Below are 18,165 nucleotides of genomic sequence, written 5' to 3'. Positions count from 1 at the left end.
CCCTCTCCTCATCAGGAAACACCCCATCCACCAGATTTTAAAAGGAGGCTTCTCCCACCATTCATCAGTTTGTAGAAGAGTACCTCCGGCCCATGCTGGAACACATAAACAGATATGGTTAATCACAGCAATACATTTTATACAATAGGGCGGGATCCTCCTGCTGTCCTGAAAGACTATTGGAAAACAAGTTACCGGTAAGTCTAACTTGAATTTTCCCTAAAACGTCTTTCAGGACAGCACCTTAGAGAGGATTATCGAGACTTACTCAATTTAGGGAGGGACCACAGCTTGCAGGACCTTTCTGCCAAAAGCCTGATCTTCAGCTGCCAAAAGGTCCAACCTATAGTGTCTTGCAAATGTAAAGTAGCTTGACCACGTAGCCGCTTTGCAGATTTGATCTGGAGTGGCACCAGCTTTCTCTGCCCATGTAGTGGCTAACGCTCTAGTAGAGTGAGCTCTGATCCCCTGCGGGGGAGACAATTTCATTTGGGAGTAAGCCTCTGAAATAGCGGATCTGAGCCATCTGGCTATTGATCCTTTTGATGCCTGGCGACCTTTTTTGTTCAGAAAAGAACAAAAAGAGAGGTTGATGATCTAAACTCTTTAGTAACCTCCAAGTAGTGTATAAGAACCCTTCTTACATCTAGGTAGTGAAAGCTTTCTTCCTTATCTCCTGATGGATTAGGACAGAAGGTAGGCAACACAATTTCTTGTGATCGGTTTCTCGTTGAAGCTACTTTTGGGAGAAACCCTGGATCCGTCTTGAGAATTATCCTATCTGGATATATGGACAAGAAAGGTTCGATAGCTGATAAAGCATGTAATTCACTGATTCTTCTTGCTGATGTTATTGCCACCAAGAAGACTGTCTTGAGGGTAAGGTTTTTTAGTGTAACCGTTTCTAGTGGTTCAAAAGGTTCCTTTGTGAAAGCCTGAAGGACCACCGACAAATCCCATTTGGGGAAGCTTCTGATAGGCACTGGTCTGGAGCGGGTAAGGGCCCTGAAGAATCTGATGATTAAAGATTCTGAAGAAATGGGCCTTTCCAAGAATACCCCCAGGGCTGTAACTTGTACCTTGAGGGTACTTACTGCCAAACCTTTTCCTGCGCCCTCCTGTAGGAACTCCAAAATTGAAGTAATACTGTCCAATTTTTGATCTTTCGATTCACACCAGGTATTATATGTCTTCCAAACCTTTGCATATATATTCCTTGTGACTTTTTTCCTACTGGAAAGTAGAGTAGCAATTAATGCGTCTGAAAATCCTTTCCTTTTCAGCAGTTGCTCCTCAGATACCAGGCGGTGAGCTTTAGCTTTTCCACTTCTGGATGATAAACTGGACCTTGAAACAGTAGGTCTTGACGAGGAGGGAGCTGAAAAGCAGGTTTGACTGATAGTTGAAGGACAGTCGAAAACCAAACCCTTTTGGGCCAATAAGGAGTGATCAGGATCACTGAGGCTCTTTCCATTTGGATTTTTCTCAACACCAATGGAATGAGCTGGAAGGGGGGGAAGGCATACCCCAACCTGAACCTCCAGGGATGTGCCAGGGAATCTACTCCCAGAGAGTTGTCGTTTCTGTGGAGTGAGAAGTAAAGTGGAAGTTTTGCGTTTTCTTTCGTTGCAAACAGATCCACCTCTGGCTTTCCCCAAGTCTTGGTTATCAACATAAAGACTTCTGGGTTCAAGCTCCATTCTGCTTCTCGGATCTTCTGCCTGCTTAAATAATCCGCCACACTGTTTAGTGTACCTTTTAGGTGGATTGCTGACAAGGAAAGTAACTGCCTTTCCGCCCATTGCAGAATTTCCGTTGCCAAAAGCTGTAGGGTTTTGCTTCTTGTGCCCCCTTGCTTGTTTAGATATGCCACTGTAGTGGCGTTGTCTGAAAGGACTTGAACATGAGTCCCCTGAAGATTTTGAGAGAAGGCAGTTAGGGCTAGGCCGACTGCCTTTAATTCCTTCCAATTTGAGGATTTTCTTGTCTCGGTCTGAGACCAAACCCCCTGTGCCAGGTTTTGGTTCCAGTGGGCTCCCCACCCCCACCTGCTGGCATCCGTTGTTAACCTCTGGTCTGCCGGGAAGGACCAGGCCAAACCCTGAGACAAGGTTATCCGATTTCTCCACCACCAAAGGGACCTCTTGACCTTGGTGGGGATTTTTACCTTTAAGTCCAAAGTCTCTGGATTGTGATCCCAGATTCTGAGGAGGAAATATTGGAGTGGTCGAAAATGCAGCCTTGCCCATTGGACAGCTGGAATTGATGCAGTCAGGTTTCCAAGGACTGACATGATCTCTCTGATCGATCACCACTGATTTGTTTGTAGCCTTGCTACCAAATTCTGTATTTTGACCTGTTTGTCTTCTGGTAGGAAGATTCTTTGTTCCACAGAGCATAACTGAAAACCTAGGAACTGAACCCGCTGAGCCGGTGTGAGATTCGATTTCTTGATGTTCACTATCCATCCCAGAGCTTCTAGATGACCTCTTGCCTTGTGCAGGTCCTCTTGAAGTTTTTCCTTTGACGGGGCAAAGAAAAGCAGGTCGTCCAGGTAAGGCACCACAGAGATTCCCTGAGGGCGGAGGGGAGCTAGACACTCTGCCATTACCTTCGTAAAAATACGAGGGGAGGATGATAGCCCGAAAGGGAGTGCTTTGAATTGGATATGGAGCATTTCCTTTCCCAGATTTACTGCCAACCTTAGGAATCTCTGTGAGCGAGGGGCAATAGGGATATGTAGGTAAGCATCCCTTAAGTCGATTGATGCCATGAAGCATCCTTTTGTTAACAGGGTTCTGACTGTAAGAATTGAGTCCATTCGAAACTTTTTGTACAGAACTGACCTGTTTAATGGTTTCAGATTCAGTATAAGACGAAAATCCCCCGATGGTTTCTTTATCAAAAATATGTGGGAATAAAATCCCTGATGTTGTTCCTCCACTGGAACTGGACAGAAAACTCCCTGTCGCCTCAGGTCCTTTAACAGGTCCATCATAGCCAGGGCTTTTTCTGCATCTCTTGGGAGGTTTGTGACAAAGAACCTTTCGGGTGGCGTCTCTGAAAACTCTATGTTGTAGCCTTGGGACAGCATACCCAGAATGTATTGATTTTCTGTTATGGCTGCCCAATAGGGGAGGAATTCCCTCAATCTTCCTCCCACCGGCAATGTCTTGTCATTGTGTTTTGTTGGTTGACACAGGAGGATGGAAGAGAACACCTCCTTTCCCTTTGGGTTTTTGTGTCGACCAGTTTCTTCTCTTCTCCTGGGGTCTGCTATTTTGCTGAGCTTTTTGAGGTCGAAAAAGCTTCTTTGCTGCCTGTTTCTTCTTCACAGGAAAAGACTTCTTTTTGTCTGCTGTTCTATCTAGAACAGAGTCTAGCCCAGGCCCGAATAGTAGATCCCCTTGAAAAGGAAGTCCACACAGCTTATTTTTAGAAGCTGTATCTCCAGGCCATGTCTTTAACCAAAGAGCCCTTCTGGCTGAGTTGGATAAAGCTGCAGATCTTGCTGTCATCTTCACTGACTCTGCTGAAGCGTCAGCAATGAAGGCTATGGCCGTGGAGAGCGTGGAAAAGGAATCCAAAATTTCCTGTTTAGGTGAGTCTGCTGTGATGTGTGCTTTTAGCTGGCTAAGCCAGTATTCCAGATTCCTGGACACACAGGTTACTGCCATGGCAGGTTTCAGACTCCCCATGATGGATTGCCAGGATCTCTTAAGTTGCTGGTCCATCTTCTTATCCATGGGATCCCTCAGGATTCCCATGTCTTCAAATGCTAGGTCTGTTGACCTAGAAACCTGGGAGAAGGCTGCATCAATCTTTGGCATCTTATTCCAGGGAGCTCTTGGGTCCTCATCAAAAGGAAATCGCCTTTTAAAGGCTTTAGGGAAGAAGGTTTTCTTTTCCGGATCAGCCCACTCATGTTTTATTGCATCTGAGATGGTCTGATGCACTGGGAAGATACGGCCCTTAGGCTCTTCCAAGCCTGCATACATTTTGTCATGTAGGGACAGTTCCTTCTTTTCCTCCTCTAGACCCAGGGTGATGTAAACTGCCCTCAGGAGACCATCCACTTGCTCTAAGGATAGTTTGTATTTAGTGGGCCTGCTTTGTGCCCCTCCCTCCTCTTCTTCCTCTGAATCCTCCTTGGAATGTGAGGGGGAATTATCTCCTTGGGTGGAAGGAACCCCTTCTGTCCCCACCGAAGGAACCAATTGTGAACCCTGAGAGGACAGTGAGGCTGATGGCTGACTCAGGGCAGGGTCCTGTAGGGATGACCGAAAAGATTGGATGGTAGCATCCAATTCCTTCCTCACAGATGCGACTAAATCGCCACAAACTGCAGATGCTTCTTCCTTTACTAGTGCATCAATACATCCCTGGCAAAGTGTCTTTTTCCAACTTTCCGACAACTTTGCTTTGCATGAAGGACACTTTCTCTTGAAAACAGTTTCAGAGCTTTTAGCCTGGAAGACATGAATGGGAAAACATACACATGCTTCTTAAAAGTCAGCCTGATTCTCAGGGCCACCAAAGGTGCACAGAAAGACATTTAAAGGGAAGTCCCATGTGCCCTGACAGGCCCCCAGCCACCGGGGGGAAAGTAAAAGGGATGGAGAGAGACCCCACAGTAAGATAGGCCATATAAAGATACCCCTTACCTGGGCCTTACTGGTGCCTGTGCCTGTCCCACTCGCTGAAGAAGCTTCCATCGCTTGGCAGCGGTATCACCCGTGGCTTCGGTACCGGTTCCGGAGACCAAAGCGCACCTGCACTGGACCGGATCCGGAATAAGGCACCAGCTTGCTCCTCCCTTCTTCCTCTGCGTCCGGCGGAAATGACGCCATACGCCCCCTGCAGAACGCTGCCCTTTCCGGAACCTCACTTCCGGTCCGGACGAGCGTCACTCGATCCGGAGAAATGGCGGCAAATTTGAAAAAAAGGCGGCGGAAGCCTAAGAAAATCGTTCCGCTCCTCCAAGATGCCTTCCCAGGGCTGTGCTCTGCGGGGTCCTGACTCAGCCTAGAGCACTGAAGAGGAAGAAGGAGCCCATGCACTGCAGTCGGTCGCGTGAACGGGAGAAGCAATCGTCTCCAAAAAAAGGGTAGGTGGACGTAGGAAGCCCGGTCTCTCAGGATAGCACCTTAAGAGCCCAGCTCCCCACAGAGGTGTTCCTCGGCCGGAGGAAACACAAAAACTGATGAATGGTGGGAGAAGCCTCCTTTTAAAATCTGGTGGATGGGGTGTTTCCTGATGAGGAGAGGGAGGAGCCATCTCTCTAAGGTGCTGTCCTGAAAGACGTTTTAGGGAAAGCTTAGATCCTTTCTCCTGCGTACCGGAGGCATGAAAGGGCCGCCTGTGGGCTGTTAAATAAGGCTCCTGTCTATTACGCGGTGACTTGCCCTTGGCGGATAGAGGAAGAAGAGTACTCTTCCCACCTGTAAGCCCTTTGATTAACCTCATCCAATGAGGAACCAAACAAACAGTCTCCCAAAAAGGGGAGATCTGATAGAGCCTTCTTTGAGGCCTGATCTGCAGACCAGCTTTTCAGCTACACCATGCGTCTAATAGCTACCCCCACCGCGGACACTCTAGCTACAAAGGGGGCCGCATCTAGCGATGCATCACATATAAATAGTAGGGCTTGGACCATCTGGTCCGTTAGCTCTGTCAGGCCCTGCGAGAGCTGTTCCGTTTCAAAGTCACTTTTTAGTAACTTTGCCCATTCCGTTATGGTCTGGGAGACAAAAGTGATCATGAAGATCAGTTGAAGTACTGAGCCCGCTATCACGTGTAAGTGGCTGGACAAAGACTCAATCCGTCTATCCACAGGGTCTGTAAAGACTGGGGACTCTTCGATCGAGACCACAGTAGATTTGTTCAGTCTGGAAACCGGATGGTCCACAGTTGGTGGTACGGTCTATCATGCGGACACCGCGTCCGCGAAGGGGTAGTGCCTTTTAAAGTGCTTTGGCACCACTAACATTTGTTTGATGCGCCCCCACTGTTCATGGACAATTTTATCAAAAAGTTCCAGACAAGGGAAAACCTTGCCCGACTTCTTTGATTTACGTGTGCCAAAAGACACCTGCGTCCCTGATGCTGCAGAATAATCTGCCATTTTTCAAGTTTCCCGCACTGACACTAAGTGCCTCCACCAACGCGCTTTCTCACGCAGCTGCAGATGAGGATATATTGTCCTCGCCATCTGAGCACAATGACGCAAATCCCAAAGGGTTATCTGCGTTCGCAGCGGCCATATCTACCTCAGAATCTGAGGATACATGGGAGGCAGGGGAGGGCATAGGGTGCTTTTTACTAGTGGTATTTTTAATAATCACATCCACTTTTAAACACCAGGTTTTCCAAAACTGGCCTTAAAGCAGACAGGGATTGTGACCCAGAGGGCCCCGCAACCACAAGAAGGGGATCAGTAGGTGAAATGTTTTCCTGGGACTCCATTTTGAACCCTAGAATAACGCAGTGTCACTTTAAGAAACTGCAAAAAAACGGACCTTACCGCTGCACCAGCGGTACTATAAGTCCCAGCCACTAACACTGCAGATAGCAGGGTGAGTGAGGAAGACCTACAGGGACAACAATAGACATACCACCAATCGATATGGAGGAGGACAGGATCGTTCTATTATGATGAGAAAACAATCTTCACAGGAAGAGAAAATACCTGGCTCCGTTTAAAGGCCTAGCTGCTCTCTGCTGTCCAGCAATTGCTGATTCCAAGAAAATGGCCACCCAATGCATTTCTATGGGGAAACCACAAAGACAAGGCCACCAATGCATTTCAATGGGGAAAACATGTATAATGAGGCAGGACGATTCTACAGGAAAATAGCAGCTCCCACGGCACGCCATGCGGTCTCCAGGACCTCTAAGGGGTCCAAAAGATACTCCCAGAGACTCCCACCAGGATTAACCCCCCCCCCCCCAGCGGATTCCATTTAATAGAATCCCTTACTACTGTCCTGTGAAGCATAATGCGCTTGCTCTGACTTGGCTTATAGGATCTATTGAGAAGGGCATCTATTGGCAATCTTGCAGGTAAACCTTTTTTTATTAGGACCTACAAAGAAAAGCAGTACATTACAGAAATAATAAAAAATACCTAAATCTTGGGTGTCCAGATGGCCATTTGAACTGATGTTTTTTTCGTAGGTGTACAGTGAGGTTGTTTCCACGGGTGAAGCACTTCTCACAAACATGACATTTGTACCTGGGAGCCGAGTCTCCCTAATAGTGAAACAAAGACAGGTCAGTCACTTCAGCTTACAATAAGCTACATAATAAAAAATTAAGTTTGATGCAAAAAAAAAAAAAAACAAAAAAAAAAAACCCTGTAGCGAACTAACTTTCCAATACAACAAGCAGTCAGCTCATGACACGCTATATATTATATATATATATATATATATATTTTTTTTTTGGTCTATACACCACCACAATGGATTTAAAATGAAACAAACAAGATATGCTTTAACTGCAGACTTTCTGCTTTAATTTGAGGGTATTTAGAAACATAGAATGTGTCGGCAGATAAGAACCATTTGGCCCATCTAGTCTGCCCAATATATCTGAATCCTATGAATAGTCCCTGGCCCTATCTTATATGAAGGATAGCCTTATGCCTATCCCATGCATGCTTAAACTCCTTCACTGTATTTGCAGCTACCACTTCTGCAGGAAGGTTATTCCATGCATCCACTACTCTCTCAGTAAAGTAATACTTCCTCATATTACTTTTAAACCTTTGCCCCTCTAATTTAAAACTGTGTCCTCTTGTGGTAGTTTTTCTTCTTTTAAATATGCTCTCCTCCTTTACCGAGTTGATTCCCTTAATGTATTTAAAAGTTTCTATCATATCCCCTCTGTCTCTTCTTTCTTCCAAGCTATACATGTTAAGGTCCTTTAACCTTTCCTGGTAAGTTTTTTCCTGCAATCCATGTACTAGTTTAGTAGCTCTTCTCTGAACTCTCTCTAGAGTATCTATATCCTTCTGGAGATATGGCCTCCAGTACTGCGCACAATACTCCAAGTTAGGTCTCACCAGTTTTCTGTACAGCGGCATAAGCACTTCTCTCTTTCTACTGCTTATACCTCTCCCTATACATCCAAGCATTCTGCTGGCATTTCGTGCTGCTCTATTACATTGACTTCCCACCTTTAAGTCTTCTGAAATAATTACTCCTAAATCCCTTTCCTCAGATACTGAGGTCAGGACTGTGTCAAATATTCTATATTCTGCCCTTGGGTTTTTATGCCCCAGGTGCATTATCTTGCACTTATCCACATTCAATTTCAGTTGCCAGAGTTCTGACCATTCTTCTAGTTTTCCTAAATCCTTTTCCATTTGGCGTTTCCCTCCAGGAACATCAACCCTGTTACATATCTTTGTGTCATCAGCAAAAAGACAAACCTTACCATCGAGGCCTTTTGCAATATCACTTATGAAGATATTAAACATCCAAATTTACATAAATCAGGTGAACGGTGTAGGAATTACAACAGTTTGTATATTTGCCTCCCACTTTTTAAAGGGACCAAAAGTAAGGGGACAGATTAACAATCATAAATTAAACTTTCACTTTTTAATACTTGGTTGCAAATCCTTTGCAGTCAATTACAGCCTGAAGTCTGGAAGGCATAGACATCACCAGACGCTGGGTTTCATCCTTGGTGATGCTCTGCCAGGCCTCTACTGCAACTGTTTTCAGTTCCTCACTCGGATTCAGGTCAGGTGATTGACTTGGCCATTGCATAACATTCCACGTCTTTCCCTTAAAAAACTCTTTGGTTACTTTTGCAGTATGCCTCGGGTCATTGTCCACCTGCACTGTGAAGCGCCGTCCAATGAGTTCTGAAGCATTTGGCTGAATATGAGCAGATAATATTGCCCGAAACACTTCAGAATACATCCTGCTGCTTTTGTCAGCAGTCACATCATCAATAAATACAAGAGAACCAGTTCCATTGGCAGCTATACATGCCCATGCCATGGCACTACCACCACGCTTCACTGATGAGGTGGTATGCTTTGGATCATGAGCAGTTCCTTTCCTTCTCCATACTCTTCTCTACCCATCACTCTGGTACAGGTTGATCTTGGTCTCATCTGTCCATAGGATGTTGTTCCAGAACTGTGAAGGGTTTTTTAGATGTTGTTTGGCAAACTCTAATTTGGCCTTCCTGTTTTTGAGGCTCACTGATGGTTTACATCTTGTGGTGAACCCTCTGTATTCACTCTGGTGAAGTCTTCTCTTGATTGTTGACTTTGACACACATACTGTACATCTACCTCCTGGAGAGTGTTCTTGATCTGGCCAACCGTTGTGAAGGGCGTTTTCTTCACCAGGGAAATAATTCTTCGGTCATCCACCACAGTTGTTTACCATGGTCTTCCGGGTCTTTTGGTGTTGCTGAGCTCACCGGTGCATTCTTTCTTTTTAAGGATGTTCAAAGCAGTTGGTTTGGCCACACCTAATGTTTTTGCTATCTCTCTGATGGGTTTGTTTTGTTTTTTTTTTCAGCCTAATGATGGCTTGCTTCACTGATAGTGACAGCTCTTTGATTCTCATATTGAGAGTTGACATCAAAAAATTCCAAATGCAAATAGCACACTTGAAATGAACTCTGGACCTTTTATCTGCTCCTTGTAAATGGGATAATGAGGGAATAACACACACCTAGCCATGGAACAGCTGAGCAGCCAATTGTCCCATTACTTTTGGTCCCTTAAAAAGTGGGAGGCACATATACAAACTGTTGTAATTCCTACACCGTTCACCTGATTTGGATGTAAATACCCTCAAATTAAAGCTGAAAGTCTGCAGTTAAAGCACAAAGTGTTTGTTTCATTTCAAATTCATTGTGGTGGTGTATAGAGCCAAAAAGATTAGAATGGTGTCGATGTCCCAATATTTATGGACCTGACTGTATATCATAAGCACTTTTATTTTTTAACTACTATTTTATAAATTGTCCACAGCAGATCTCAAGGTTTTAGTGAACTTAAAATTTGTTTGTTTGGCCCAAGCTGTATAAACTAGCCTTATCTACATACATTATACAGCACTGTGTTTCAGCAGTAGGACGGGGACTTCCCACCCTACTCCTGGAACAAATTCAAGTTGGACTAAGCGCTGCTCTGGCTACAAAGAGTTTATACAAAGCTCACCGCCGCTTCATCGGTTAATGAAGTAAATAGTTATTTGGACCAGCTTGGTCCACACAAACTACTTAACGTTGACTGAAACCCAGAGTTCCGTTTTAAAGCAATTTAAAGCGTTAAAAGCAGAGTTCCACCCAAAAGTGGAACTTACGCTCATTTGCTTCCCCCCCCCCCCCTCCGGTGCCACATTTGGCACCCGTCAGGGGCAAAGGGGGGAACAGGTACATGTTTTTGACAGGTACCCTTCCCCTCTTCCAGAAGACAGCGCTGCGGTGCCATCCCTCAGAAGTTCCATCCAGTTTCTCCTTTCCCCTCCACTGAGCCAATCAGGGGAGTGAACTTGCTTTCTTCTTGAATTCTGTGTGTGCAAATCCATCATAACTCTTACCTCATGCACCTTTCTGTAGTGAGCTTTGACAGAACACAGAGAACGAGCAGTGAAGCTACAGTCTTCATATTCACAACAATATGCTGGCAGCTTGCTGTGTGTATCCAGGTGTTTTCTTAGGTCTACCAGGTTCTTACAGCTAAAAAAATATATAAAATGGTCAGACACACTACCCATCAGAATAAAAAAGTGATGTGCATGTTGATATTAAAAGCAGAACTCTCTCATAATACATATACACTGTATGAACAATTATTAGTCAAGTTGTACTGTTGAGAATCCTTCCATTATTGAACAACTTCAGTGCTCTCGGTCAATCCAAAATGGAATAAACCTCAAACCTGAATATTTAAGAAAGTAAAAGTGAGGGTTTAAATAAATGTAAGGTACTACGCTGTTAAAGTGATATCATGCATATAATGCTAAATTTATCAATCTGTGTGAAAAAACGAAATAGTACAGGGATAATACTGCATTAAAATATACTATCTATAGTGCAATAATATATAAAGCTAAAATACCACGGTGAATCAAAAAATAAATAGTGACACATATGATAAATAATATGGGTGCAAACAGAAAGCATGTCCCTTCACCATGTGATAAACACTAATAATATATGGTGACTCCAAAAGTAAATCTTCAATATGGTGACACCTTAGTGCTCACAGGCCGCTCACCTTACTGCTGTAAGGTAACAGCATTGGATAATAAACTTTCGATGCAAATCATTCCCTCTTCGCACCTCTAGGGGTAAAAATCTCACCTCTGCGATCCTCGGCCTTTAATCTTTAATAGGCTCCATAATATATGTGGATAAAAGATGAAGCTTCATAGCTCATTACCGTTTATAAAATGTTATTAGTGAATCAGGGGATTCCCTGTTGAGGTCAGGTGGGCGTGACGTAACGCGTAAGGCAAAGGATACCAGAAGTGACTGGTTGACGAGCTCGGCGCTCGTGGATGTATTAACGGTCTGTTGTTTTTAAAGTGAGTACCTAGTTGCTACTAATAAAATTTTATTAACTATTTTATTTATTTTATTAGGTATCTGACTATTATGCAGCAACACTTTATAATGATCTTGTTATTCAGCAACCTTTAAGTGACATGACTGGAGCATTGTGCGGTCAGGCAACAGTCTAAAAATTAAATATTTTCAATATACCCAGTGGGATTGCTACTTAATATGACCCTCCAAAAAATTCTGTATCCTCCACTTGATTGGAAAACCTGGTAGTTAAAGAGGTTGTAAACTTGTTTAAAAATTTTTTTTTTTTTTTTAAAACCTGCAAGAGAAAGACATAATGAGCTAGTATGCATCGCATACTAGCTCATTATGAAATACTTACCTTAGAACGAGCCCCCGCCGTGCCGCTCTCTTACCTGTATGACGGGCGACATGACATGTCGCTCGTCTTCCGGGATCGCGGCATCCGGTCATCTGATTGGCCGGAGCCGCGGTGACGTCACTCCCGCGCACGCGCGCGGGAGCCGACGGTCACGGCACGGGGCTCTGAAGGAACGGCACGATCAGCCGTTCCTTCAGAGCGCATGCGCCAGTGACGTCACTGGCTGCATTAAAGGTAAATATCTCCTAAACGGTACATGTTTAGGAGATATTTACAGTACCTATAGGTAAGCCTTATCATAGGCTTACCTATAGGTACAACTTCCTGAGGAGGGTTTACTTCCTCTTTAAGGCCTCCCCCCTTTCCATCACCACCTAATCAATTTTTACCTGACCTCTGTCCATCCTGGTGCTCACTTTAACTCCTTTCTAGACCCTGTTCTACTAGTTTACCTTTAAACCATTTTTTTTACAGAACTGTATATTGTCATTTTCAATACTTTGTTTGGCCAAATGTTGGGGCCCATTAGATTGTTAAATGGAGATGAAGAAGGAAGAAGAAAATAAGAAACATTTATTATGGGTGGGGGTGGCATCTAATCAGAAGTTTTTTTATGTTGCGCATCCCATTAAGGATGAAGAAGATATGACTGAGTTAGGATAAAGCATAAAAAAGAAGAAAATGCCTTAATTCACCTGTAGTCACAATGCTCACATTTAAATGGCCGCTCATCACTGTGCCTGAAACGAATGTGAGTCCGTAGGGTGGATGGCAGTGGACATGTCATATCACACAGAGGGCACTTATAATGGTTTACTGTAACAGCAAAAAAATATAATACAACCTTGTAAAATGAATGCATCTATACATTAAAAGAAATTGCAGGGAAAATAACTGTTAGGATTACAATTTATGTATTTATGAATGAACCAAATAATGTGGTTCTCAATCATGTATTCAACATTTCAGCCATTACTGGGAAGGAAGCAGTGCAATACAGCAAGTACGGAAATACATTTCAAAGGTTTTAAAAAAAAAAAAAAAATTATGGATTAAAGATCACTTAACACAAGTATTTTTATTTTTACAGTGAATTATTTGGTCTATTTGAGCTTAAAAATAAATAGGAGTATATATTTATTAAACAGTAATAAATATTACTGTTTAATACATATTGTAAAGCGCTGCGCAAACTGTCGGCGCTATATAAATCCTGTATAATAATAATAAACATTACACCAAATATTATAATCTATAGGAATGTAAAACTACATTGGTAGGAAAGTCAGTCAGCGTTAGCGTCGCCTGATACTAAATTAGGTCTGAGCAGGTTTAAAAGACCTCATGAAAATGATACACTGAAGTGCAAAAATCAGCACACAATGTAAAGGATAGAGGGTTTACAAGGGACGACACTTACCATGATTCCGCATGTGATCTCGCAGCAGCCTTTCTGTTGCAAATCTCTTAGAACAATGAGTACACTGGAATCTATGTTCTGCACAGGTGACACAAAAGCACACGAAGAAAGAAAGTTACATCTTAAAAACTGAACTAAACCCTCTCAATCAACATTGACTATTTTAAATTCTTATGCAGCTAGCTTTAGTAAATAGATAGGAAGTTATACATTTGGTTTACATTTTTTATTTTATATTTCTTTAGTTGCTTCCTGGTTTCTGGCGTAGACCAAAATGATGTCATACATCTCAGGGGACTTCATAGGCATTTTTTTCCTTTCATCTGGATGAGGGGAAGAAGAGGTTTTCTCAGCTAACCACACATACATGCTACATCACCTGGAGCAAAAAGTATTCCTCTCCAAAAGGTGGAGGGGAAAAAAAAGAAGAGGTTATTGGTGAGATCCTAATAAGTAAAGAGATCTGATGAAAGATATAAAAAAAATAGTGTTTATATACAATTGTTGGGCATAGCAATGTATAAATGTGCTGGCACAAACAATATTGCATAAATAATAAATCACCAATAACCTCTTCTTTTTTTCCCCTCCACCTTTTGGAGAGGAATACTTTTTGCTGTTGTTTAACCGCTTCCATACAGAGCAGTTAGACCCCCTTCCTGCCCAGACCAATTTTCAGCTTTCAGCACTCTCACACTTTGAATGACAATTGCTCAGTCATGCTACACTGTAACCAAACAAAATTTTTATCATTTTTTTTCACACAAATAGAGCTTTCTTTTGGTGGTATTTGATCACAACTGGGGTTTTTTTATATAAGCAAAAAAAAGAGCAAAAATTTTGAAAAAAAAAACACTTTTTTTTAGTTTCAATTATAAAATTTTGCAAAAAATTAATTTTTCTTCATACATTTAGGCCAAAATGTATACTGCTACATGTCTCTGGTAAAATTAACCCAAATTAGTGTATATTATTTAGTCTGTGTGAAAGTTATTGAGTCTAGAAGCTATGGTACCAATTACTGAAAATTGATCACACCAGATGTACTGATGGCCTATCTCCTTTCTTGAGGCCCTGAAATGTCAGGACAGTACAAATACCGCCCAAATGACCCCTTTTTGTAAAATAGACAGTCCAAGGTATTTATTAAGAGGCATGGTGGGTTTTTTGAAGTTGTAATTTTTTCCCACAATTCTTGGGAAAATGAAGAAAAAAATTTTTTTTTCTTTTTTTTCCCACAAAGTTGTCAATTTATAAGCTATTTCTAACACATAGCATGTACACAGCAAAAATTACACCCAAAAATACATTCTGCTACTCCTTCCGAGTATGGCGATACCACATGTGTGAGACTTTTACACAGCCTGGCCACAAAAAGAGACTCCACGTCCAAGAAGCACCTTCAGGCGTTCTAGGAGCATAAATACACATAAAACTTTCTTACTACCGATCACACTTTTCAAGGCCCTAGAGCACCAATACAATGGAAAAGTCCACAAAATTACCCCATTTTGGAAAGCAAACACTCCAACGTATATTTTATGAGGCATTATGGGTCGTTTGAACGTGTCATTTTTTTCCACAAGCTTTTGGAAAATGTGGGAAACAAATGAAAACCTTTTTTTTTTTTTTTTACACAAAGTTGTCAATTTATAGGATATTTCTAACACATAGCATGTAAATAGTAAAAATTACACCCCAAAATACATTCTGCTACTCCTCCTGAGTATGGCGATACCACATGTGTGAGACTTTTACACAGCCTGGCCACATAAAGAGACTCCACATTGAAGTAGCACCTTCAGGCGTTCTAGGAGCATAAATTACACATATCATTTTCGGACTACCTATCACACTTCTGAAGGCCCTAGAGCACCAAGACAATGGAAACGCCCACAAAATGACCCCATTTTGGAAAGCAAACACTCCAACGTATATTCTATGAGGCATTATGGGTCTTTTGAACGTGTCATTTTTTTCCACAAGTTTTTGGAAAATGTGGGAAAAAAATTAAAACCTTTTTTTTTTTTTTACACAAAGTTGTCAATTTATAGGATATTTCTAACACATAGCATGGAAATAGCAAAAATGACACCCCAAAATACATTCTGCCACTCCTCCCGAGTATGGCGATACCACATGTGTGAGACTTTTTCACAGCCTAGCCATATAGAGGGACCCAACATCCAAGGAGCACCGTCATGCATCCTAGCCACTTGCCTAGGCCTATTTTTGACATTTGGTGTTTACAAGCTAAAATCAGTTGTTTTTACTAGAAAACTACTTAGAACCCCCAAACATTATATATTTGTTTTTAGCAGAGACCCTAGAGAATAAAATAGAGATTATTGCAATATTTTTTATCACACCGTATTTGCGCAGCGGTCTTCCAAACGCAATTTTTTTAAAAAAAATTCACTTTTTTTAATTAAAAAATAAGAAACCAGTAAAGTTAGCCCAATTTTTTTCCATAATGTGAAAGATAATGTTACGCCGAGTAAATAGATACCCAACATGTCATGCTTCAAAATTGCGCACGCTCACGGAATGGCGACAAACTTTGGTACTTAAAAATCCCCATAGGCGACATTTTAAAAATTTCTACAGGTTGCCATCTTAGAGTTACAGAGGAGGTCTAGGGCTCAAATTATTGCTCTTGCTCTAACGATCGCGGCTATACCTCAAATGTGTGGTTTGAACACCGTTTACATATGTGGGCGGGGATTCCGTATGCGTCCGCTTCTGCGCGCGAGCTAACTGGGACAGGGTGCTTCAATTTTTTTTTTTTTACTATTTATTTTATTTATTATTTTTTATTTTTACACCGTTTAAAAAAAAAAAAAAATTTGATCATTTTTATTTCTATTACAAGGAATGTAAACATTTCTTGTAATAGAAATAGGCACGACAGGACCTCTTTTTTGTAAGATCTGGGGTCAAAAAGTCCTCAGATCTCACAAGTACACTAAAAGATAGAAAAAAAAAAAAAAAAGGGACCTTTAAACTGGTTGCTAGGCAACAACGTTTGCCGTAGCTCCGGTCCTCCAAGACCATAGAGTCGAGTGAGGGCAAGCTTGCCCTCACTCAACATCCTGTCCATGAGGATCTGGGACCGGATCGTTTTCCCCGCTGCCGGCGGGTCCGGTTAGCGGGAAAAAGGATCGGGACGCGGTGAGAGGGGGGGTCACCTCTTCCGCCATCCCGGAAGGGTGATCCCGCGGCGAATCCGCCGCTGGGACCACCCTTATCGGAAAGCCAACTGTCCACCGTTTAAAAAAATACCAGGGTTATGGCAGATATCTGCTGCCATAACACCGGTTTTTAGGTTTAAACCGAGAACGTATATATACATTGGCCGGTTGGCAAGTGGCTAGGGACATAAATCACACACATAAATTCCTGACAACCTATCACATTGTTGAAGGCCCCTAACACATAGCATAATACATACCAAAATACATTCTGCTGAGCAAAGGATAAACAAAAAAATACCTGTGGTTTTAGCAGTGCAGTGGTTCAGGCAGCAGGCAGGAACGTAGACAGCGACAGTGAAAGGATTGTCCAGGCAGCAGGCAGGAATACTGTCCATAGTCAGTACAGGTAGCAGGCACAGATATTGTCAGCACAGCCAAAGCATTGGTCCAGGTAGCAGGCAGGTCAGCAGCAGAAAAAGAATTGTCCATGCAGCAGGCAGGAATACTGTCCATAATTAGTACAGGCAGCAGGCAGAGATATGGTCAGTACAGCCCAAGTATTGGTCCAGGCAACAGGCACATGTTCCATAAAAAGTCCTGGGTCAGTGCAGGCAGGGATATGATCAGCACAGCCAAAGTATTGGTCCAGGCAGCAGGCAGGACCATCAAGCTTAGGGCCTCGGTCGGGAAAGAATGGGGACAGGGGTAGAGGCTTCTCCCACCCAAATCGCTTTGAAGCCTCCGGACTCCAGACCCTGTTCTGAGTTTACAAACCCAGAGAAATCCAAAAACTGGTTTTCTAATATCAGAACGCTATATTCTGAAGCCCCTCACAAAAGTGAGACCCCTGTGTCATTTTGAATCCCACTACTACAGTAGCAGGGCGAAGGATCAGTCTAAGTGGCAGGCAAAAAACATGGTCGTAACAGGCCGAGGTCAGTGCAGGTAAAAGGCAGAAATAGACGGTAGCCCCGGCCCCCCCCCCTCCTTTTGTGTCTTTTACCCCTAATTGTCCTTTACTAATCATTAGAAGAATTATTATCGCATCATATGAAACCCAATGAATGTCCATGTGCTGACCCTATGCCTCTTCGATATGTATGAGAATCATAATTTCCAAACTCAGCTCTTCATATGTTTAAAAGCTATTGAGGGTAGTGTCTTCAATTTTTGGGCCTAACAGCTCTAATCCTTCCATTTTTTAAGCACCAAATTGCCTGGGTGCTAGATACACCATTATTATTATTTTCCTTTTTTTCCCTTATTAACATATTCTGTTTATCCCTTTTTTTCTTTTCTCTTCTTTTAGAATATAATACATTATTATATTCTTGGTTCTTCTTGTTTTTATCACTCTTTGTTAACTATTGATGTATATATTTTTTTCTGTAATTATTACTCAGATCAATGTATTTCTGTTATTATGTGTTTGCAGATGCTTTGTATCTAAGTGTGCCATGCTAGTAACCTCTGGGGGCGCTGTGGGACGCTAGAGTTTTCAGCCAATTCGGTGATATATGTGCGGCCTGGTAAGCCACAGTGGACTTCCGCTCCCAGGAGCATCGTTTCCTGTGGCACCAGATCAGACTTTCTGGAGCCTGTCAGCTCTGAGAGTCTGACCTACC

General features: G+C 42.6%; 1 protein-coding gene across 1 annotated transcript in view; it reads right to left on the bottom strand.

Annotated features, from left to right (window-relative positions):
* The window catches only part of HINFP (histone H4 transcription factor), a 75,609-nt gene that overhangs the window by 18,853 nt on the left and 38,591 nt on the right, over positions 1-18,165 (bottom strand). The window contains exons 5-8 of the mRNA XM_082274551.1: positions 13,347-13,424; positions 12,622-12,742; positions 10,575-10,713; positions 7,127-7,251 (exon numbers count right to left, since the gene is read on the bottom strand). Of these exons, the coding sequence (XP_082130677.1) occupies positions 7,127-7,251; positions 10,575-10,713; positions 12,622-12,742; positions 13,347-13,424 (463 nt within the window). The remainder of the gene's footprint in view (positions 1-7,126; positions 7,252-10,574; positions 10,714-12,621; positions 12,743-13,346; positions 13,425-18,165) is intronic.

This window comes from Pelophylax lessonae (assembly GCF_965119305.1).
Source record: "Pelophylax lessonae genome assembly, chromosome: 12".
NCBI classification, from domain to species: Eukaryota; Metazoa; Chordata; class Amphibia; order Anura; family Ranidae; genus Pelophylax; species Pelophylax lessonae.
This window is presented reverse-complemented; position numbering and strand designations above follow the sequence as displayed.